The sequence below is a fragment of the Trichosurus vulpecula genome, chromosome 3, assembly GCF_011100635.1.
Source record: "Trichosurus vulpecula isolate mTriVul1 chromosome 3, mTriVul1.pri, whole genome shotgun sequence".
In the NCBI taxonomy this organism is placed as follows: Eukaryota; Metazoa; Chordata; class Mammalia; order Diprotodontia; family Phalangeridae; genus Trichosurus; species Trichosurus vulpecula.
In genome coordinates, this window is record NC_050575.1 from 27,887,773 (window position 1) to 27,911,624 (window position 23,852).

Consider the following 23,852-nt stretch of genomic DNA (forward strand, 5'->3'; position numbering starts at 1 on the left):
ACACTCCCAGAGATGGGGCTGTGCTACCTGGACTCGCAACAACCCTGGAGGGCGAGGTGGGGGGTGGGGAGCGGGGGGAGGAGAAAAATTAAGAAAGATCTGAGTGAATAAGGGGGGAAAAGTGGCTACTCCCCTTTCCTCCCCCCAACACTTTTTTTTTCTAAAGAGATCACAAGGAAGTCTTGGTTTAAAAAGAAACAGAAACATACACAGGGGTGGTGAATTGTGCAGAGCGAGGCTATCGCAGTTGGAAGCAATTTTTTGGGGAGGGGGTAATTCGCATCTATGGAGTTACTTTGTATCCACTCCTAGGCTGGAGGAGGCATCTGAGGAGCCGGCGGGGTTCGGTCCCCAGCTGTGTTTGGGGGTCTTTGCCGGCTGGTTTAATTTTTTATTTTTGCAATGATAAGTGGCTGATGATCTGCCTGCTGCTGTCTCCGTGCCCCCTCCCCCAAGGTGTTTTAATTTCGGGAGCATCCCTTTCTCCCTCCCCCCTGCCCTTCCTGTCCTCCTAACCTGAGGGGATATCAACTCCCGAGGACGCCTCCCCGCAAGGTAAAACCGAACTGGAGCTGCTGTTGCTACTGCTGCTGCCGCCGCTGCTGCTGGTGAGCAGGGCTGGTGGGGATGGGGATGAATGGATGCGCGTCACAGCCATTCCAGGCTTTATTGTGGATTTATTTTATTTTTGCAGCGGATCTACTGTAGACTTCTCATTCCTCTCCTGTGTCTCTCCCTCTTCCTTGCTTCTCTCTGTCCTTGGGTCTCATCTTTTCTTCTTTTCTCCTTTCTGTCTCACCCTCTTTTCTCCTCCATCTCATCTTTCTCCTCTAGTTCCATTCTCTCTCTCTCTCTCTCTCTCTCTCTCTCTCTCTCTCTCTCTCTCTCTCTCTCTCTCTCAGAAGGAAGCTGGTGCGAGCGGGGGGGGGGGGGCGGTGGGGATGCACAGCATAGCGAGGGAGAGATTGCGCATGTTGGTCAGTCCTGTTTTAAAGAGTACTGTACCGGGAGGCAGAGAGGGGAGGCATGTAAACAACAACTTTTAGAAGGGTGAGCGTTTAAAACCTTCCTTATTAATGACTGCGGCAAATCCACCCCAGGGGCCGGGCCAGGGGGCAGGGATGGGGGGGGGGACGACTGTGCAGGGCCAGGGGCCGGGGGCGGTGCAGGCGGGGGACTGGGGTGGGGGGGAGGTGGTGTGGTGGTGGTGGTATGAGCTTGGTAGGAGATTACAACTTGGCCAGCGGGAGCAGGGTTCGAGCTGGAGCTGAGGCTGGCTTTGGGCGGCGGGGCCGGGAGTCAGGGAGAGGAAGGTGTGCTGGTGAGGCGGGCGGGCAGGAGAGCAAGCTAGAAGGCAAGCGAGCTGGCGGGAGAGATGGAGAGGGACGGGGAGGCGGGCTGCATGTGCGGGAGGAGGCTGGGGGTGGGGGGTGGGGGCTCGAAGACCGCCCGATCTGACCCGAGTCTCATTTTGCTGATACGCAGCACGTCCTGGGCGCTTGGGTGTTCGGGCTTTGGCTGGTGCACATGACCCTCGGCTCACGTGCTGGGGGCTCTCGCGCCGCCCAGATACCTTTCTCCTCCGCTTTTTGCAGGCTTCCCCCCACGCCCCCTTATTCTCCCTCATCTTCATCCCCTATCCCACCCCAAGGCCAGGCCAGATCACTTTTCCCGAGTGCTTGCACTCTGCGCCCTGGAAGCAGGAACAGGAGGTGGGGGGGGGTGCAGATTGAAGGGTAGGAAAAGGATCCACGGTGTTTGGGGTGGGCGGCACTGCCCAGGTGAGCGGACGACCGGCTGGCGAGCCGCTGGCGGGTGCTGACGCCCCTGGGGAGGGGCTGCGGCCCAGGCGTGGGGGCGGCGGTGTCCTGGGGTGGCGCGCGCTGTCCCCCGCCCCCTGCCCCCGGCAGCCGCGTGAGGGCCGGGCGGGCGCGAGGAGGAGATACGCTGGGAGTGCAGTGGAAATGTACCCGCGGCGGCGGCGGCGGCGGCGGCGGGCGTGCGCAGCAGAGGGGACTGACTGTAGGGGGCGTGGCTGTTTACCTTCCTGCTAACTCACCGTTCGCATCTCGCTTCTCCGGGGGCGGCTCCCCCTACCCCCTGCCTTCTCTCCAGGTTCCCACCTCCTAGAGAGGATGGAGTGGCCGAGGCACGGCCTGGGACGCAAAGACTTCTCCCCTTCCCTTCACTCCCTCCCCTCCCCCCCAAAAATAAGGAGGGAGATTACAGGGAGCTGGGATCCTGGGGAAATCCCACCTGATTCAAACCCAATCCCACACCCACCCCGCTGCGGCAATGTCACCGAGCAGCTCCTCCATCCTCAGCCTTCTCTAGCCTAGTCTTCCTGCAGTTGCGTCTTTCAGACTTCACCTCTCTTTCCATTCCATTCCTTCCCTCCCCCTTCCTCCCTCCCTCCTTTTTTTCCTTCCTTCCTTCTTTCCTTCCTTCCTTCCTCCCACGCGCAGAAGCTTTCTCTCCCTCATTCCTCACAGGCTGGTGGTCTTACCCAGTGCCTCCAGTTCCTTTCTGGCCCTCCCCAAATGCATCTCTGTCCTCTCAGCCACCCCCGGTCATCCTACCCGATGCCACAGGATTGGTGCTTGTGGCAAGCGGGGCCATTGCTGTCTTCACAAACAAGGAGCCAATATTGTGTCTTGTTTTATGTCTCCCCCCCACCCCACCCCCCAGCAGTCTGCTCACCGGGGGAAGGGGATGTCTGTGAGACAGGAAGAAACAGTCCTGTGAAACATGCCTTCTAGGGTTCACTGCCTCCCACCGGTCCTGGAGACAACCCTTCCCTCCTCCACCCTGTCACTCTAGGGTCTCTCCAGGATAGTCATAGCGCACACACTTCTCTGATTACCTCTTTGTGAGACCCAACCCCCCCCCCCCTTCTGCCTATCACTAGGCAGCCAGCTCTCATTGAAGGTGTTGTTATGCTTGCCCACCCCCTACCCCCCTCCCTGGCACAGCCTTATGCCCCTTTCTCTGACCAGGTTTCTGTTGACTCCCTGAGGGTTGTTCTCTCCATTTTTGACCACCAGGACCCACCTTCCCTCCACAGCCCTCTTTGCCTTCTCAACCCTCTTCTTTCCTTATGAACTCCCTTCTTGCACAGACCCGCCTCCTGACTCCTGTGGGCTGAATCATGCCAGCTTGTTCTCCCATTCCCTTCCTCTAGGGGCAAGCTGGAGGCACCATAGATGCAGCTTGTGCACTTTTTGAAAGATTGGCAAAGGGCCCCATGCCCTGGTGCATGTGTTTCTGTAACGCTTGCTGGTCCATGAGGGACTAAGATGCCGTTTCAGACTTTAAGGGGGGAGGGAAGGGGAATGATCTACTGATCTACCAATTCTCCCTCATCCTGTTTTATTCTCTAGCAAAAAACAAAACAAAGCAAAACCTGGTTCTGGGTGAGTTTGGAGACTGGGTCTTGCACTCCTTTAGGCTTTTATCTGGTGGGCTTTTAGTTGAGGAGAAACTTCCTACTCTTTGTAGATAGGAAATTTACCTTCTTCAAGCTACAACTTTGGAGAAATTTTGGGGGAGGAAAATACTTGTCAGGAACCCCTTGTCTGCTGATTAAGGAATCCTCCCACATCCCTGTTTCCTGGGGGGCACTCACAAGACCTCCAGACCTGAACAGACATGCAAATAGAGGCCTACCCTGCACTGAGGTGGCCCAGATCTCTTTGCTGGCAAGTGAGCCAGCTCCTTTGAAAGTGAGGGACTATTTCCCAGGAGCTGACAGGAGTTCAGCCTCAGGCTGCAGTAAACTTACTAGAGAAGGAAAGAGCCGTATTTTTGTTAAATAGTGATATAGCTGTTCACAGCTGGGGTTCAGTTTTCCTTTCTCTGAAGCTGCTTTCAGGTTAACGTTTGAAAACTGGAGTCTGACAGGTAGTCCTGGGTAAATAGCCCCAGGCAAGGCAGTGAGATTAACCCCCCCATCCCCCCCCACCCCCGCTGGTAATATTCCCAGTAGGGCACTTGGCTGAGGTTCTCAGGTATAAGAACTGCCAATTTGGCCTGTTTAGTTTGTTCCTAAGATACTTAAGGTACAGAGGTTTCCTCCACCTTGGCCTTAGCGTTCAGGTACAGTCTGTAGCCTAGGTTATGGCAGCTCAAGTTTGGGTTTGTGAGAAAATTAGATAGCTCAGAATAAGAAAATAAATAGCAAGGGAAATCAATGAGTAATAAAACCCTGTCTGGGTAAAGATGAGGACAGAAATGTGTAAGTGCTATATTTAGGTTAAAGGCAGCAAAAAGAGCCTTTGAGGTCGGTGTGTAAGTAGACAGACCCAGAGTGAAAGGGCCATCTAGTCTAATTAATACTAATCAATCAATCAGCCTTTATTAAGCTCCTATAATATTCCAGGTACTGTGCTAAGCACTGAGGTTGCAAAAAAAAAAAAAAGAATTCCTCTTTAACATAGCAAGTGATCCTCTAGTCTTTGCCTGAAGACCTCCAGTGAAGGGCAAGCCCTCTTCTTGAGACAGACCATTTCACATTTGTATACCTCCATTTGTTAGGAAGGTCTTCCTAAGATGAAGCCCAGATTTCCCTCTTTTCAACTTCTTCCCATTACTCCTGCCCTCTGACGGGGTCGGGGGTGGGGGTGGGGGGGGCAGACTGAACAAGACTAAGCCTGGATGCTCTCTCCACCCCTTCATTTTCTGGGTGAAGAAAATGGGGACAAGAGAAGGGAAGGGATATGATCAAGGTCATACATACATACAGCTTAGTGATAGAACCAGGATGGCCTTGCCTCCAACTTCACTTCACTGAGAAAGTTTGCATTTAAAAGAAAAACATTTTTTTGTTTTACTTGGGTTAATTTGGGGTATTTCAGTTGTTCCAATTGTCACTGTTTTGAATTTCAGCTGCAAATGTCTCCAAAAGGGAAGCACTTGTTTTGGTCTCTGAGACATGCAATAATAAATGTTTGTTTTGAGGGTGTTTGGCTGTGGTTCCTGTTGGCAAAGAGAGGCAAAGTAGGTGATGTTTGGGCCCAGCACAGACCAAATGTTCCCGGAATATTTTTCCCATCCCAAGAGCCTTTTGCCTTCCTCATTTTCCTAAATAAATGGACAGTAAGTAGCATAGTCACAAATTGTGCACAATAACAGAGGCACAAATTGAGCCTGAGAAAAAGCAAGGTGACATTTGGTGACTGGTGCTGGTGTCGAGTCATAACAGACCCAGACACATTTGTAAGCCCTCCCTACTTGCCATTAATTGTGTTAACCTCTAGACCCTTTGTATTGGTTGCTCCCTCTCTTTGCGTTCTGTTTTGCTATTTGGAGACTGTTAGGGTTTAGAAACTCCGCTTTGTCATTATATAGCTCTTAAAATGCCCCTCTCATTCTTTGGGAATCTGAATAAGACCCAGAGCCTGCAAACTGATCAATTCCACAGGTAAAGGTTACCGACCTTGAACTGGGTCTAGAAGCCATTTCCCACACAATTCTAAGGATACTAATTCCATAGTCTGGGCCTTCCCAAACCAACTGATTTCCCTACAGCCACAGAAATAGCCGCATGCCCGTCATAAGTCTTTCCGAAATGAGTTGGCAATATTCAACACCTGTTACGCATTCATTTAACTAATCTACCTGCTACCATTCTGTTTGACTCCCCATTCTACTTCACTCAATCATCTCTGTGTACCTGGGGACCAGATCTTACGACTATTGCACCACATCCTTCCAGGGAAAGCAGTGATTACTTCTTTCATATTAGTTTCTACCTGTAAACCTCCTACAGCTCTGGTTGTAAAACTTACTTTTCTTGGGTTTGTCACTAGAGAAGTGTCTGGGTCTGGGGACATGCTCTAAGTCAGTCAACAAGCCTTTAAGTGCTATGTGCTACTATGTGCTAGGTCCTGTGCACTGGGAATTCCAAGAAAGGCAAAAAACAGTCAATGCTCTCACAGAGCTGACAATCTAATGGTAGAGATATGTAGAGGATAAATTGGAGATAATCATAGAAAGAAGGAATCAGCATTAAAGGCAACTAGGAAAACTTACTTGTAGAGGGGGATTTTAGTTGGAACTTTAAGGAAGCCAGGACGGCCAGGAGACGCAGATTAGGGGAAGTGTTTTGTGCAAGTGTCAGCAAGGAGGTCACTGTCAACAGATTGTGGAGTTCATGATGGGGTAGCATATAAGATGTAAGAAGACTGGAAAGGTAGGAGGGGGCCAAGTTTTAAAAGTTGTAAAAGGCTTTAAAAGCCCCAAAGGATTTGTATTTGATTGTGGAGGCATTAGGGAACAATCAGAGGGGCTGGAGAGGGTGTGTGACATGGTCACACCTGTGCTTTAGGGAAATCAGTTTGACAGCTGAGTGGAGAACAGTCTAGAGTGGGGAGAGGCTTGAGGAAGGGAGAACAGCCAGTATAGGCTGTTAGGGTAGTGCAGCAGGCATGGGGTGATGAATGCTTGGACCAAGGTGGTAGTGGCGTCAGTGGAGAGGAGGGGGCATCTATGGGCGGTGTTCTAAAGGTAGGATCGACAGCACTTGGCAACAGATTGTCTATTGGGGGCAAAATAGAGTGAGAAGTTGAGGATAATACCTAGGTTGTGAGCCTGGATGACTGGGAAGATGGTGGTATCCTCAGTGGTAGTGAGGAAGTTGGGAGAGGAGAGGGTTTGAGGGGAAATATGATGAGTTCAATTTTGGCTGTGGTGAACTTAAGATGTCTACAGGATATCCAGTTTGTGATGTTCCATGGACAGTTGGAAATGTGAGATTGAAGGTCCGGAGAGGTTAAAATTGGGTAGGTCGATCTGGAAATCATCGGCATGAATATAGTTGTAGCAACTTTGGTTGTTTTACTCCACTTTACTACTAGCTAGCTAGCTAGCATTTGCATAGTGCTTTAAAGTTTTCAAAGTGCTTTACAAATTTTTTTTATCCTTAAAACAATCCTGGGAGGTAGGTTCTGTAATTATCTTCATTTTACAGATGAAGAAACTGAGGCAGAAATTAAGTGCCTTGCGTGGGGTCATTCAGCTAGGAAGTTATCTGAGATTAGATTTGAGCTCAGTTCTTCATGACTCCAGGTCAAGCCTTCTGTCATACACCACACTACCTAGCTGCGTGTGTGTGTGTGTGTGTGTGTGTGTGTGTGTGTGTGTGTGTATACGTACATCACACACATAGAGAAAGGGACCCATAAGGTGTCAGGGCTTGTCCTTTTTCCAGCACATAGCACAGTACCTGGCATGTGGTAAGTGCTTACTTGTTTGACTGATTGTGGTTACCTCTGGAGGCAAAGTGTTCTATCACTGAAATCTCCTACAGCTAGATGTCTCCTTGTTAGAATGTTGTAAAGAGGATTCTCCGTCATCAGGTACAGTTGGACTGTCTTCTAGCTACTTCCTTTCAACTCTAAGATTCTGTGGTTTGACTCTAGGGAGTGTGTGGAGCCTAGGACCATATACTGCCCGCTGAGAGAAGACAAATGTCAAACTTTCAGCTATCCTGAATGACAAGATTATAGGATATTCATGTTAAAGGTGAATTACAGTGTTTAAGGAATTAGAATACAGTTAAACATACTTCATAGTAAAATCATGCTGAAAATGGTTGAATCTGTCATTGATGAATATCCGAATCCTTTAGGATTTTAAATTGTGATCGTATACTAGATGGAGAGGCAGTGTGGCCTAGTGGCCAGAGAGCCTCGGAGTCAGGAAGACCTACCTGCCTTTTAAAAGCTCTGTCTCCAAAATACCCTGGTTCTCTGACTTTGGACTTACCTTCTCAGATCCTCAGGAAAACTTCTTAAGATTCAGAGCTGGTGCCAGTAGGCATATATAGAGGGAGCTTCTTTGTAGTAGAAGTTCTGATGAACTGCTAATGAAATCTTAGGTCCAGTCCAAAAGCGTGCTTGCTCCCCCTTTCACCAGTGTCATACATGCTTATACACTACTTGCCCTGGTACCATCTGAAGTTAGAAGAACTGAGATTTCATCCCTTGTGCTGAAAGCTGACAGGTGGCTGCATTAGTAGAGGCAGTTTCCAGATTGAGGGAAGTGCTAATCCTGCCATCCTCTGTCTCAGTCAGACCACATCTGGAGTATTGTGTCTGGTTCTGGGTACCATGTTTTAGGAAGGAAATTGACAAGCTGGAGTGTTTCCAGAGATGAGTGAGAAAGATAGGAAGAGTACAGGAGATCTGTGCCATACAGAGATCACTTGAAGTAAGTGGTGATGTATGGAGGAGGGGGTAGAGAATTTAATCACTGCCTTCAGGTATTTGAAGGGCAGATGTGTCAAAGAGGGAATTGCATTTGTTCTATCTTATAGCTGGCCCTGTAGACGAGAATCGGGAATCATAGATGGAAATTGCAGAATGACTGGTTTTGACTCAGTATAAGGAAACATTTCCTAATAGAGCCATTCAAGAGTGCAATGGGCTGCTCGTGAATGGAATGAGTGTCTCCCCCACTTGAGATTGCATGACCACTTACTGGGGATATTGGAGGGGCAGTTCTGTCCAGGTATGGGATTGGACTAGATGACCTCTGAAGTCTCCCCAAACTCTGAGTTTGTGAAACTGCCAGGTGGTCCACATTTACCTCCTAAACCCAGATGACACTAAGGAGCAGAGATCGTTAGAAGAGCCCTTAGCTGAGGAAGACTTTACTTAAATGGAACTTTGGGCTTTGATGCATAAAATTTGCTTGTTGGCTTCAGAGCATTGTTTCAAAAAGCCAAATAACTTCATCCTGGCCTTTCTCCAAGAGTGATGGAAACCCCTTCTGAGTTGGACTTAGCTCTGATCCATAGTACTCGAGAAGATTTGGGAATACACTGCCTCCCACATTTCCTACCTGGGCTTTAGGTGACTTCAACTAGGGTTAACTGATCTTTGGCTGGTAAGCCGTGGGTTACCTTGAGAATGCAGTTTTTTCCTATCTGGCTGTATAGTAGCAGATGGAAAAAGAGGGATGTTTCCAAGCCTCTGTGCCTATTTAGAAAGTTGGAGGGGGGAGAGGGGAGTGGGATAGATCCAGGAGAATCTTCAGTTAAGCCTCAAAGGGTAGAGAAAGGACCAAGGAATGTTCAGAGACACTGTTTTATACTGTTTGTTTACTAAACCATTTTTCTAAACTACAATTATTGTCTCCAGGAAGACATTAGAGTTAATGAGGGATATGAAAGATTGGGGTCTCTGACCCCCATCTTAAAAGTGGTTTAAGAATGTACAGGTTTGATTTTTCTGCATAATTCTATCCTTCCTATGACAAAGGGGCTCTAAGAACAGGTTTGCCCAGTCGAAATATCATTAAATTGTATTAGCATCTTATTATACAGTCTTTCCTGGTATGGTCAGGGAGAGGCTTTGTTTCTTTTAAAAAGATTGTGTCTGGAATTGTAAATTATCTTCTCAAATGGCTTTATTTTAAAAAGAAAGGCAGACATTACTCCAAGTTTCATGGAAGGCATCCTTCCCACACCCTGTCCCATGGGGGAGGAACAAGAGGGAAGCTTGAATTTGGGGTCATTTTAATGTTTTCAGGGAGGGGAGCACTAACCACAATCTAGTGTAGAATCTAAGGTCTGAAAGGCCTACAGTTAGCCCTGTCTACTGGAGGGTGTTCATGGGTATGCTTGTGGGTATGTGTTTGAGTTTATTTGGGGAAAGGCCTTTAAAAGGGACTGGGAGCTGGGCAGTTGATGGCTACTGTAAACATTTCAGAAACAGCCGAAACCCACAAAGGGGGCTCCAGCTAAGATGGGCAGCCCATGGCGGCCATGACTACTCCGACTGCCAAGAAAACATCTGCCCCCAAATTGTAGCCCTATTAGTTGACATTGATAATTAGCCAAGAACTTGACCAAATAGAAAATATTTGGAGGCTTGCTACAGAAATGTGGCAAGGCCCATATAAACCATGGGAGAGTCAGACGCGCTCATCATCTCCCTGCTGTGGCCCCCTTCTCATGAACCAGGCAGCGAGCCCATACTGAGCCACTGAGAGTAGAGAGGCCACCTCGAGGTCCTGCCGAATGGGATGCAGAAAACAGCAAAACTCAGCACTTTTCAGCATGCCACTGAGCCCAAATAGAAATATGCATAACCTGCAGTGATGCTGATGGTGTCAGGCAAGGAAAACGTACCCCATCAGAACTTAAGGGACATAGGATCATCATTTTAGAGCTAGCAGAGATCTCGGAGGTCATTTGGTCCAAACTTCACATTTTATAGGTGGGGAAACTGAGGCTAACTTCTGAAGGTTAGGGAGTAGTAGAGCTAGCACTTGCACCCACGTCCTCAGACTTGAGATCCATTAGCATTTCTACTGCACCAGAAATCGTCAAGTTCAACTTTATTATAAAGATGGAGAAACCGAAGTACTAAGAAGGAGGGACAGGCAGCATCATAAGCAAGTTCATGATAGAGAGACCAGATACTTAGGTCAAGCAGCACAGAGCTTTGCTTCCTATGTTATGGTATAGTGCATGGGGATAGGATTTAGTGACAGCAAGGCAACTTATAGAAGTGTGCTTTCGTATTTCTCAGTTTGAAGAATTCAAAAAGTCCAGTAGGCAGAAATATTTATTTCCATCTCTACATAATTGTGCATGAGTGTGCATTTAAATCTAATGAAATCCATCCACGATCATTTGCTAAATGCCACCATATGCCAGACACTCTGCTAGGTGTTGGTGATAAAAAGACAAAGATGAAATAGTCCCTGTAGCTAAAATATAGATGGATAGCAGTAGGGATAGGACCTGTGATTTCCTTAGTGTAGAGAACTCCCAGGTGAAGAAATTCTCGTTCCCCATTTAGATCAGCCCTTTCCCTGTACCTTCTAGTTTTAGAGCTGTCGGGAGCGCTGAGAGCTTAATTGACTTCCCAGGGGCACACTTCCCCCATGTGTCCAGGGAGGACTTAGATCCATCCTTGCTTCAAGGCCACCTCTATCCACTGTGTCACACAGCATGTTACTTCTCACTGATGCATATCCATGTACATATAGGTCGACTTTGTCATATTACTATTTGCTGCAAAACAGGATTCTAGTTACCCCACCTTGTTAGAGGAATATTGACAAACTTGACTTATCAGGACAGCTTGAGCTGTCCAGCAGAGGCTACATGAGACACAAAGCAGTTGGAGGAACTGGGAATTTCACTTTGGAGGAGAGAAGACTTGGGGACGTGGAGGGGGGGAACGTAGGGGGAACACGTGAGAGCTGTCTTCCCACATCTGAAGGATTCTGTGGGAAAAAGAACAGACTCTGGAGCTTCAAAGGGGTGAACTGGGACCAGTGGATAGATGTCATGGGGAGGCAAAATGTAGGCTGGAAAGAAGAATGAACTTTCTAACAATTAGAGTTTTCCAGCAAAGGAACAGGTTGCTCTTTACTTAGTTTTTCAGAGACCACATGTCAGGGATACTGGATTTTTGCATGGGAGGGGAGATGATTTAGAAGGCATTTGAGTTTCCTTACATCTGAGATTTGGTGATTCTGTGAATTATTTGGGACTTTTCCCAAAAGGTTATAGTTTCTGAAAGTTCCAAAACCCTTCTTTTAAGATTTTCTTAAGCAATCTTTGATATAATTTATTCCAACCCTCTCTCCCAACAGAAGGGACTTAGTAGAAGAAAGTAGTTTGTCCAGTGTCACTATGGTAGCATAACAGAACTTAGATTTGAACTACATCCTCTAATTCTTTGTCTATATCTCTGCTACATTATTAGAGTTTTATTTCTTTAGACTAAAGCTTTGATCCTTGTGAAAATGTGCTAGGGGAGGGGGAGGGGGATGGGGAGGAGAAGCATCACAAATTTCCTCATACTTTATTAGGAGCTAATCCTTCCGTTTAGTATCACAAACATTTATTAATTATCCACTTTGGGCTGGACACTTTGCTAGGCACTGGAGATCCAGAGACATCATACTCCTCCCTCTCCTCCTCCTCTTCCTCTTCCTCCTACTTGTCATTGCCCTCAAGTGGCTTACATTCTACTGGACGGTAGATTTGAATGGGGGAAGGAACTGGAACAAGTCTGGCCCCTGAGTGGGTGAGTGGGGATAACATTAGAGGGACTGTTTCTGCGACTATAGAACAAGCCCTTATGTTGTGAAAAAGTTTGATTTGTTGGAGAGATATTTGGAAAACTGTGTTCAAAGGGAAAACACACTGGCAAAAAGGCCATCTTTCCTGCAAAGCCTAGTAATTATTTTAATTAAGTCACCACAAAGTATGCTCTGTTTAATCGCCTTCATTTGGATAGCACATGTACTCTTGAATGTTCCCCAAATACTTCAAAAATATCCAGTGGTTTCTCTGCTGGAAGGCAGAAGCCAGGTTAGGTACTGTGTAAATTGGGACAGGAGTATACAGAGGATTTAATAACTAGCTTGGAGTACCCGAAAGGTCATTTTTCAGAAGATAGTAGCCAAGTGCTCTCTACTTCCCCTGAGGGCAGAGCAAGAGAAGCCTTAGGGACCCGGATTTAGGTATGGAGTGGAATTTAGGTTAAAGCTCTGGGCTGAAAGTCTTGAGACCTAGTAAAAATTCTAGGAACTTAGAATCACAGAATCATGGAGTTGGCAGGGTCCTGAGAGGTCATCCCATACCTGAAGAGGAGTCCCCAAATACATCATCCCTGAGAAGGTCATGTGGCCTCTGCTTGAACATCCCAGTAAGGGGCAGCTCACCCAGTTAGCCCTCTCCATTTTGGACCAGCTCTAATCGTCAGAAGTTTTTCCTTAGGTCAAGCCAAAACTCTACCTCTCTAACACTTATATTCTTTTTTTTTTTAGTATTTTATTTTCCCCCAGTTACATGTAAAAACAGTTTTTAACATTATTTTCTAAAGCTTTGGGTTCCGAAGTCTCTCCCCTCCACCCCCTGTCATTGAGAAGGCAAGCAATTCAATATAGGTTACGTGTGTAACACATCTGTTCTTTGCTCCTTCTTCTGCCCCTGCCTCGGCAGAGCAGAGCAAGTTTGATTTTTCTTCCAAATAACAACCTTTCATGTATTTGAACATAACTTATCAGATGTGCCCCACCACTTTTCTTCTCCAGGTTAAATATCCCTAGTACCTTCAGATTTCTCCCTAAGTGACTTAGTGTCACATTCCTTGGCCATTCTGGGCACACCTCCTTAGCCCTCCCTTTCCTTCCCCACCCCTGCCCCTTGTATCAGTTGGCTAATAACCTTCCTCAAATAAGCCTCAAATTGAGTACAGTATTTTAAGTGTGGTCTGAGGTGGGCAGCTGTTCTCTTAATAAGCCAAGGATTCCATTAGCATTGTGAACTTCTGTGTCAAACAAAAATATGTGCCTTACATATGAAGCTTGCAGTCTACTAAAATCCCAGATCTTTTTCATAGGAACTCTTGTCCCTACTTTGATTATGCACTTGTGCAAAGAACTTTACATTTGTCTTTGTTAAATTTCATCTTAGTAGATTTTGCCCATCATCCTAGCCCTTTGAGATCTTTTTGGATCCTCACTCCTTTATCCAACGTCATTGTTAGCTCTTAAGGGTTTGTTTCATCTGCCAAAAAAAAAATTATGCTTTTATTGATAAAAATGTTGCCTAGCACTTTATCAGGGCTGATTCTTAGAGTGTTCCACTAGAGATGTCCCACCAAGGTGACAATGAACCATTCGTGACTACTCTTTGTATCCATTCATCCAGCTAATTCTAAATCCACCTGACTGAGCTAGTTAACATCTTTCCATCTCATCCTTAGGCATGGGCATCTTGGTCAAATTCCGTGATGAAATTTGGCGATACTATGTATACCATGACCCCCTGATTCTATTCATCTAGTAGGAAAGTGACTGGACCTATGATTTTACTCATTTAAGAAACTCCCAAGATAGAAAATTCCTTCTTACAGTGTAGGTATCTGTGCCTTCTGAACAACCATATTATCTAAGAGTGACTTGCCTAGGGTCATAGAGTCAGTATAGACTTGAATCCTTCCTGGGTCTAAGGCCAACTTGCTAATAACTTACATCTTCTGCCTCTCTGCTAGTCTAATAACCTTTAAAAAAATAAAGTCAGTCTGATACAGTGTGTTCTTGCTGAAGCTATACTGGTACTCAAGTGATCTTTGCTTCCTTTTCTAAGCGGTCACAAACTAGCCTTTAAATAAAGTCTGGAATTTTTCCAGGAAAAAAAGTCAGGCTTACTGGCTAATAGTGTGTAAATGTCATCATTCAGTTTTCTGGGGGATAAAAATTGAGAGCTGGCTTATCACCATTTCTGTAGTGTTCCTCACTGTCTTCAAGATCACTGACAGACAATGCATCAGCAATTAGGTCTGCCTGTTCTAGGAGTCTGGTTCTCTCTACCTGGTGACTTGCACGTAACTGAGGGCAACAAAGCTTATACCATTTAAGATCATTTCAAACAAACACTTGTTCAGTACATCTGTTATACAAGGCAAAGAAAATACATACATAAAAATGGAATAGTCTCTGCCTTGAGATTACTGTTGTCTTGGGATGCAATGTAGACACATAATTCAATACAGGGCAGTTCTGGGAGGGGGAGAGAATATCAAGGTAGGAGAATATCAAGAAAAGCTTTACATAAGAGGTGACCTCAGAGCTGATCCTTCAAGGGAACTGAGGTGGAGGCATTCCAGACGTGGGTTCTGCTCATCCAAAAGGCATAGAGGAAGGCAATGGAATGCTGAATTCAGGTAATAAATAAGAGGATAGCTTGACTGAATCTATAGTATATGAATAGAATGTAAATGTGTAGAAAGGGTACATTGGAGACAGAATGTAGAGGGCTTTAAATGGCAGGCTGAGGCATTTGTATTTTATCTTAGAGGTAATAGGGGAGCCATTGAAGATTGAGGGGTACAGTATCATGGTCAAACTTTGCCCTTAAGAAGATTGTTTTGTTAGGTGTGGAGAGAATCAATTGAAGAAGGGAAAGACCAGACTAGAAGCAGAACAGTTAGGATGGTATTTCTTTTAGGATGTTGTTGAAATAGTCCAAACAAGGATTGGGTGGTGAGGGCTTGAACTGGAGTGGTATGAGGATGGATCAACAGACATCTATTTTAAAGTGTTTACTACATGCCAGGAACTATGCTGAGTGCTGGGGGTACAACAAAAAGCAAAAACAGTTCTTACCCTTAAGGAGCTTATATTCTAGCAGGAGAGACAACATGTAAATAACTAGGTACATATAAGGTAAAGGGTAGGTAAAGAGAAGATAAAGGGCAGTCTGAAAAGGGAAGGCATTAGCACCTGCGGGATGGGGGTCAGGATCAAACCATGCACAGTCTCCTGCAGAAGATAGGTTTTAAGTTGAGTCTTGAAGGAAGACAGGGAAACTAAGAGGCAGAAGTGAGGAAGCAGGGTATTCCAGGTGTGGGAGAAAGCCAGTGAAAAGTCATAAAGATAGGTGTTCAAGAAACTATAGGTAGTTCTGCTTATGGAGAGGAGTAAAGTGTAAGAAGACTTTGGAAAGGTGGGAATGGGACAGGTCACGAAGAACTTCAAATGAGAAAAAGCTTCTATTTAATCCTGAAGGTAACAGGGAGCCGCTAGAGCCCAAAGACAAGACACTGATATGGTAGGACCTTTGTTTTAGAAAAATCACCCTGGTAGTCGTGTTGGATGTATTATGAGTGGAGTGAAGCCCGAGACAGGGAGATGAATTAGAAACCTCTTGCAGTAGTCCAGGTAAGAGGTGATGAGAGCCTCAATTAGAGATTTGGCTGTGTGAGTGGAGAGAAGGGGATGTATCCTAAGGATGTTAGATGAAAGTAGAAAGGACAAGATTTGGCAGTGGATTGGATTTGTAGGGTGAGTGAGAGTGAGGAGTTAAGGTGGATAGTCCTCAGTGACTAGGGGATGAAGGTGCCCTTAACAGTCATGGAGAAGTTCAGAAGGATGCAGGGGTTTGTGGGAAAAAATAATGAAATCTCTTTGGGGAATGTTGAGTTTCAGATGCCCATGGGACATTCATTCAGTTCCAGAGGCATTTAGAAACAACTGACTAACTCAGGAGAAAGGCTAGGATTGGATATATGTGTCTGGGAATCATCTGTAAAGGGAAGATAATTGAACTCATGGGAACTGACGTGGTGTAGAGCAAAGAGAGCCGAAGGCTCAGGACAGAGTCTTGAGGGACATCCATGGTTAGTGAGTGTGACCTGGATAATGAGTGGGCAGAGAACATTGAGAAGAAGTCAGAGATAGGAGGAGAACAAGGAGAGGGCAGGAGCGTGAAAAGGTAGAGAGCAGAGAGTATTCAGGAGAGGGTGATAAACCATGCCAGATGCTACTGAGAGCTGGATCAAGAAGGATCGGGCTTGTGAGGAGGACATGAGTTTTAGCAATTAAGGGAATGTCAGTCATTTTTGGAAAGGGAAGTTTCAACTGAAAGATGAAGTTGGAAGCCAGGTCGCCGATGGTTTAGAACTGAGTGAGAAGAGAAGAATTGGGAACCCCCTGGCTTTCTTAAGGAGTTTTGCTGTGAAGTGGAGAGAGCAGGGATGATAGCTAACAGGAGTGTCAGGATCAAATGAGAGTTTTTTTTTTTTTTTTGAATATACTGGAAAACTTTTTATTGTAGGTGGAGTGGGATAGCTGGACACAGTTTAGATGATTCCAATTTTGTTGGCAACATCTAAAGCATCATAGTCTGGAGCAAGTCGGACATAGGCCTTCTTCTCTCCATCAGGCCGGATCAGTGTGTTGACCTTGGCCACATCGATGTCATACAGCTTCTTTACCGCCTGCTTTATCTGATGCTTGTTGGCTTTGACGTCCACAATGAAGACTAGGGTGTTGTTGTCCTCAATCTTCTTCATAGCAGACTCAGTGGTCAAGGGGAACTTAATGATGGCATAGTGATCCAGCTTGTTTCTCCGAGGGGCACTTTTCCGAGGGTATTTGGGCTGCCTTCGAAGTCTTAGTGTCTTGGGTCGCCGAAAGGTGGGGGATGTTCGGATCTTCTTCTTTTTGTGGCTGTGGACACCCTTCAACACCGCCTTCTTGGCCTTCAAGGCCTTGGACTTGGCCTCTGTCTTGGGGGGGACAACGGCTTCCTTCTTCGCCTTCGGCGCCATCTTGGGGGAAAGGGTCCAAATGAGAGTTTTTTAAGGTTGGTTTCAGTGGAGGAAGGAAGGAGCCAGGGAAGGAGGATGGATGGAAGAAGGTGTTCTAGAGATAGAAATTGATAAGACTTGGCGACTGATTGGAGATGGGCAGTGGTAAAGAAGGATGTCAGGGGATATTAGTGCTTTCAACTAAATAAGGAAGATTTGAAGGGAGGTGTGCTAAGGAGATGCAGGAGGAGAGGAAATATACTTTGGACAAGCAGAATTTGAGGTGTCCGTTAGTTCGTTGGTGATACAGGATTTGAGTTCAGGGGAGAAATTAGGGCAGAATGTATAGGTTTAATAGTTATCAACATAAATGTTATTTAGAGAGAAAAGGCCTCAGGACAGAGCCTTGGGGGATATCCCATGCTAGGGAGTTTGAACTAAGAAGGAACCATCAAAAAGGAAGAGAACCAAGAGAAACCAGTGATGATAAAACCAGAGGAGAAAATATTTAGGAAAAGAGGGGTACTGTGTCAAAAGATGGAGAGCTGAGTAGAATGAGTACTAAGAAAAGATCCTGGGATTAATAATTAAGAGATTTTTGGTAGCCTCAGGGAGAACAGATTTAGTCCAGTGGTTAGAAGCCAAATTGTAAAGAGAATGAAAAGTGAATGAGAGGTGAGAGAGTATAGAAGCAAGGAATTTTTCTAGATGGTTTAGTGTGAAAGCAAGGCAAGGACCAAAGTGATAGCTTTGATAATGCAATTTAAATACAAATAATTATAAGCAGATATTGTAATTTTAATTTGAAATAAGTTTCATCCCATTATCTGTTTTCTTTGCCTTACAGATAAAAAAATGCATTTTGGTAATTGACACAGCTTGGTCCTTTGAGGTATTCTTAAATTACCAAGTCACAATGATGCTTAAGAGGTGAAATTTTCTTCATCGAATTAGGATTTCTACTTAAACCTGTTTATTACCCTTACTTTTTTACATTTGTATATAAATATCTGAGGCAGTTGGCTTTATTGCTTTGTGTTATCCTCTCCCATTAATTACTGTTCTCTCCTCTTCTTCCCCATGCTGTGTGCCAGTTTGTCAGTTTTATGTAAGAAATTTTTTCCCTCTCTTCATTTCAAAGCTCTCTTGATGAGATTTACAAAACTCCAGGCACATTTTTTTTAACTGTCTCTTCTTAGGTACATGCCCATCATTTCCATTTTCTAAGCCCTCGTCTAGAAAATCTAAAGTCTATTCTGAGACCCCGTTTTGTTAGCCAGTTGTTCACTCCCCAAATGTTCTTTTCTCAAGCCCCTAATTTCAGACATTAGTAGGGATAGGAATAGGGACTGCACCTATGGTTTCACTGTGTTGCAAATTCTGGAGACAGGAAACAACTTCTGCCACTGCAGGCCTGTGTATTCTGTTTTATAGCCTTAGAGAGTCATAATTAGGGTTAAAGAGATTGAGTGACTTGCCCAGAGTCACACAATGCAGATGGTATGTGTCAGAGTCGGGATTTGAACCTAGGTTTTCTGGCTTCAAGGCCAGCTCCCTATACACTAGACCACACTGCCTCTCTTAATAGTGCTACCAAACAAGGCAAAACAAAAAAAAAATCCCAAACCCTTAAGTTCTTCCGTTTCTTGACCAGGACTCTGTTTTCCTTAGCAATGCTTTCTAGGTTACTTCTGGTGACATCACTTATTCTCTCACCAATCTCCTGCAATAGATAGGTTTGACAAGTCCTAGAAGGTGTTCTCTTATGTTCTGGATACAAGTTCCTGGAAGACAGGAACTTGTAAGCATTTATTATGTTACAGTGAGAGGCAACCACTTGGTAGTGAGTCATCTTTCACCACTATTTCCTAATAGCACCTGAAGGGCCGTATCATTCTTTAAAGAGTAAGAAGGTACTTCAGTACTCCATCGAAGGCCCAGTTACCTGCCTTTGCAGAAGAATCCTAAACTTATTACTCAGCTTCAAATGTTTCGTGCCCTGAAGGCACTTTGGGAATTGCTGCCATTTTGATTAGTGGGGCCTCCCTCTATCTGCCTCCCATAGACCACATCACGTTTTTCTGATCTGCCACCATTCCTCTCTGCTTCCCACCTCTGGCCATGGTAACTATAATAAAAATCAACTCCACGGTCACTCCTAAAAAGGGCTTGTCACTTGTTTGCCCTGCCCAGTCCCATTTGTCAATCAAAGGTCTTTCCAGACCAAAACACCCTTCTCTGTATGGCTCCCCATTTTTGTCATCTCTCCTCATTAAAACGGAAGTACCTTGTGGAATCAGAGGCCGCCTTTCTTTTGTATTTGTATCCTGGTGCTTTGCATTGTGCCTGGGACATGGTTAGCACTTTTTCTTTCTTTTTAAAAATTCATTCATCTTTTTTTCCTTTCTGGGATCTTGTTCATTTACCCTCCAACCTCCTTATACCATTTAGGATTCTTCTGTGTCTCCTGTTGCCCGCCCGCCCCCCATATCCCCTTTGTTTCAGATTGCAGAGGAGAGATGTCTTCCTACTGCCCTTTCTGTGACAGAGACCAATTTGCTCTTTAGGCACTTGTAGGTGCTACTTGGTACTGGCAGAAAGATGGACGGCACACTTTCCCAAATTCTCTTGGCCTTATGTGCTTGCTGGAATCGAGATCCTCCATCCCTTTATCGCTTTAGTAGTTCCCTTGCCTTCCTATTGTGTCTCCCTCCTGGGGCTCACTGCCTGGCTGCTGTGCTACAGACTGTGCTACAGAGGCACCTAAGAAAGGCTTAGTCTGTTTATGACAGGGCTTCCTGCCTTTTCTTTCCTTAGCTGCCTTTTAACTAGCTTCAGGCTCACTCTTACCATCTCCTAATGTACAGAAAAGCAGACAGCAACATGGGCTGATTCGGGAGCAGAAATGCCTTTTATGTAATTATATTTACATACCTTTGCTGCAGATTTCCAGATATTCCCTGTATTTCCTTGGTTACTTGGCTCTCTGTGAAGAAGTCGCTTTCTTAATGAAGTATTTTCTGGTCAGATTAGTTTAGTGGTTAAACTCTTGTGCTGTTTGACATTAGCTCAAGGTAGATCTCGGCAGGCCCAGTCAGCATTGTTTGTTTCCTGATCTCATATTGAGCCGGTATCTGACTAGTCATCTCTCAAGTGAGGTACCTTTGTCACAGTGAGGATAGGGAGACACAGCTCAGAGTTCATGCATTAAGAGAACATCCTCACGATGGAAAAGACTTTCCCTTGTACTTCTCTGGTACTCCATTCTTTAATATAATATAGCCCAAATATCCAAAGGGATCTATGATTCCATCAGATCATGGGGTCTGGGTTTCTTCCCAAAATGCAGATCACCATCCATCCATGCCCGTCTCTTCCGTGAAGCACGTTCCTACATCCTCCCATCAGTTTGTACATCCCAATGTACAGGCTTCCCCCTTGATTTTTCTTGACATTATGAAGATATGAGAGGATAATCGGGAGCCAACATTGACTATCTCTTGCTCTTACCCTCTGACAGTCCTGCCTATTTCACTCTTTGTCCATTATTTTGTTATCATAAATCATTCTGCTATGTACTCACATCCACCATCGGCCTTTTCATTGTCCTCCGGGTGATCCTTGTTGTTAGTTCTTATGAGATGGTAGTGTTTAATGTGCCAGTCATACAATCCCATTAAAGGATGGGTCTTTGTTTGGAATCCCCAAAAGAATTTTGCAGTTTCCCAAAGGCACCCTTCCTGGCTTTATTCTTCCTCTTAAATCCTCAGCTTAACTCACGGTCCCTTTGCAATAATTGTTTGAGATATACGTACCAAGGGGCAGCTCTGTAGTTTCTTTGTCCCATTGGTGGGGCGCTAATGAGACCTCAACACCACTGCATATTATAGTCTGGTTAATAGGCATTCTTCATCCACTTTTTTCCCCCTGGATGGATCATTATTGTTGTGAACTCGTTATATCCCTCTCCCTCTCTTCCAATATCAACTCGTTGAGGGCATTGATCTAGTTTTCACTGAATCTTTGTGCATTACCAGCACAGGGCTTAGTAAGTTGTAGCAGTCACTTACTCAGCATTTGTTGAATGAATGAGTAGGACAGCCTTTGGTCGTGGTGTCACAGAATGTTACAGTTGGAGGAGACCTCAGAGGCCAAATTATCCAAACTGTACACTTGGGCAAGAATCCGTTCTGTGCCAGTGACAAATGGCCGTCTCGTGGCACCAGTGAGGGGGGAACCCATTCAATCCCTTCCTTTGATTCAGAGTTAAATGTGAGGCTAGCTTCCTTGGAGCTGATTCATGAGACTGGAACACTGGTAGGTGGCTTTGTGAATTAAACACTGGGCTTAGAGTTAGGAAGACCTGGGTTTGGTTCCTTCTGCTGAGGCTTACTGTGTGACCCTGGGCAAGTCTTAAACTCTCTGGTACTCAGTTTCCTCGCCTGCAATATGGGAATGATAGCTGGTTGTTATGAAGATCAGTTGAGATTATATAAATGGAGCTCCTTGCGAACTTTAAAGCAACAATTCTAGCAATTATAATTATTTCCTTTCCCAGGGCTAGAATCCCACTCTGGATTCCTTCCTGGGCCTTCACACATGTTAATGAATGAATGAAACTAGAGGAAAGGATACCTTTGTAATGTAAACAATTCCCTTCCTCTCCCAAGATAAAAGGGCTTTCTTTAAGCTGCTTCCCTTCTCACTCCCCTCGTTTTGAGCTGGGCCTCCATTTGCTCGCCTTGCCTGGGAAGTGGCCAGGTACCTTTCTAAAGGTGTGCCACTCAACCTGGAAACTGCTGCCGCACTCTTCTTCCCCAGGTACAACAGCTGATTGAATGGTTCAGAAGGTTTCCAAGACCACAGGTGACTTCCTGCTCTACCTTGGAGACCTGGGCTCAGCATGCTTAAGGGACTTCCCCACCTTTCTCTCCCTTCCTCTTCTGCCACCTTGGCTCCTGGTACCAGACTTCTCGCCGCTGCTAGTAGATATTTCAGCTGGGGTAAAATTCCCTACAGGGAGGGAAGTTAAGATGAGAGAGGCCTGACCCTGCTCTGCCAGGCCTTTGGCTTCAATTTTAGGACCAAAGCCTTCCGGCTTCCCTCTTGGGAGGGGGAGTGGGGGAGTGGGGGAGTGGTACATGCTGCTTCCTTTTGAATGCCTGAGGGTGAGTGTTTGTAGTGGTGTTTGGGTGGTGTGCTGATACCCAGAGATAATAGTGATCTGCTTCCGTAATGAGTTTCCTGAACAATAGGTGTAATGTTCAATTCCTTTTTGTTACAGATGGAAGAAAAGAGGCGAAAATACTCCATCAGCAGTGATAACTCCGACACCACTGACAGTAAGACCTTTCATTCAAGGCTTTGGACATGATAACTAAGCTGTTCACCTCAAATTGGGAAGGCATTTGAATAATTACTTTGCTGGGGTGGGGGTGGGGGTGGAACTGCCCTAGCTGGGTGGTCACTTTACAGTAAATTGTACCTGGGCCTCAGTTCTTTAGAGAAGTTAAAAAAAAAAGAACCCAAACCACAACTGGACTCTACCCCCAGGAATTCTGTTTATCAGCTGACACTATGTTCTAGTATCCAGGTTTGAGTCAGGGTAGGACACCACACAGAACCAGCCTGTCTAGGCTTCCAGTGGGGGGCGGGGTTGCGGAGGAGGGATAAAGGGAAAAATGAGGTAGAATCCATAAGCATTTATTAAGCACCAACTCTGTACTAGGCACTGGGGAATATATAAAAAAAAAATAGAAAAGTCCTGCTCAAAGACCTTACGTTGTGTGGGGAGAGGTGATGGGTATATACAGAGGCATATTAAAAATATAAGGTGATTTTGTAGGAGGGAAGGCACTAGCATCTGGGAGGGAGGAGAGAGAAGCAGGAAAGACTTTGTGGAGGAGGTTATGTTGAATTATGCCGACTTGTGGAGAAGACGAAGGATCATAGAGTTCTCTGCACCCCAGAAACACTTGTCTGGACTGAGTTGGGGACTGAATAGTTGATAAAAATTCTTCAGCCCGCAGCATTCAGTAGGTTCCTCTTTTAGACACCTGGTATCACTGATGGAAAGGAACACAACCCTTTCATCTCACAGAAGAGAAAAACTCAGGTCTGGACAAACAGTCACAGAACAAAAGCAGAGACTTTCCTAGCAACGGTTTCACGTTGTTGAAAATAAAGCATTTTGGTATTGTGCTGAGGTATCAGCTGCCAAGGGAGAACCCCGTGATTAGTCTAAAGTAGTGATTGGAAATCTCTTAAAAATCACATGACAACAATAATCCTCCTTGAGTTATTTTAAAAAAAAGCCTCATCCTTGTAGAGGATCTCCTGATTTACCAAATTCTTACTGGTAAGAATGAGGGATTAGGAGTCCAGGGCCCTGCATCCTAGCCTCAGATCTGCCTCTCACTATGCCTGTAGCCTGGGACAAGTACCTTTATTTCTCTGGGCCTCGGTCTCCCATAAATTTAGGACTAGATGGCCTCTACACTTTCTGTCTCTGAAGGCAGGTATCAACATCCTCATTTCTGTAGGTGATGAAACAGGCCGAAGGTTAAGCTGTTTGTCCAGGGTCATCTGAAGCCGTTGAGAAGGAGGACTTAGAACTCACGGGGGCTTCTGATTTCTAATGCTGAACCTTTTGCCCAGTACCATTCATCTTGGAACCTAGCAATCAGTGAAGTTTGGATAGAGGAAGGCTTTGGAGCATTGTAAATAAACAAAGTTGTGCTAGTAAGCCAGAGGCATCTATTGAGGAGAATCCTTCTACCTCAGAGAATACTT

The 23,852-nt window shown here is 45.5% G+C and overlaps 1 protein-coding gene across 2 annotated transcripts in view; it reads left to right on the forward strand.

Moving 5' to 3' along the window:
- The first annotated feature begins 204 nt into the window (after positions 1-204).
- Positions 205-23,852, forward strand: part of JADE2 (jade family PHD finger 2) — a 180,228-nt gene continuing 156,580 nt past the window's right edge. Inside the window, exons 1-2 of one of the 2 annotated variants that reach the window (XM_036750294.1) lie at positions 205-608; positions 22,345-22,402. In XM_036750294.1, coding sequence (XP_036606189.1) covers positions 22,345-22,402 — 58 coding nt within the window. In that variant the 5' untranslated portion in view covers positions 205-608. Of the gene's footprint in view, positions 609-1,001; positions 1,051-22,344; positions 22,403-23,852 lie in introns of those variants that run through there. The other variant, XM_036750295.1, reaches the window with a different exon arrangement.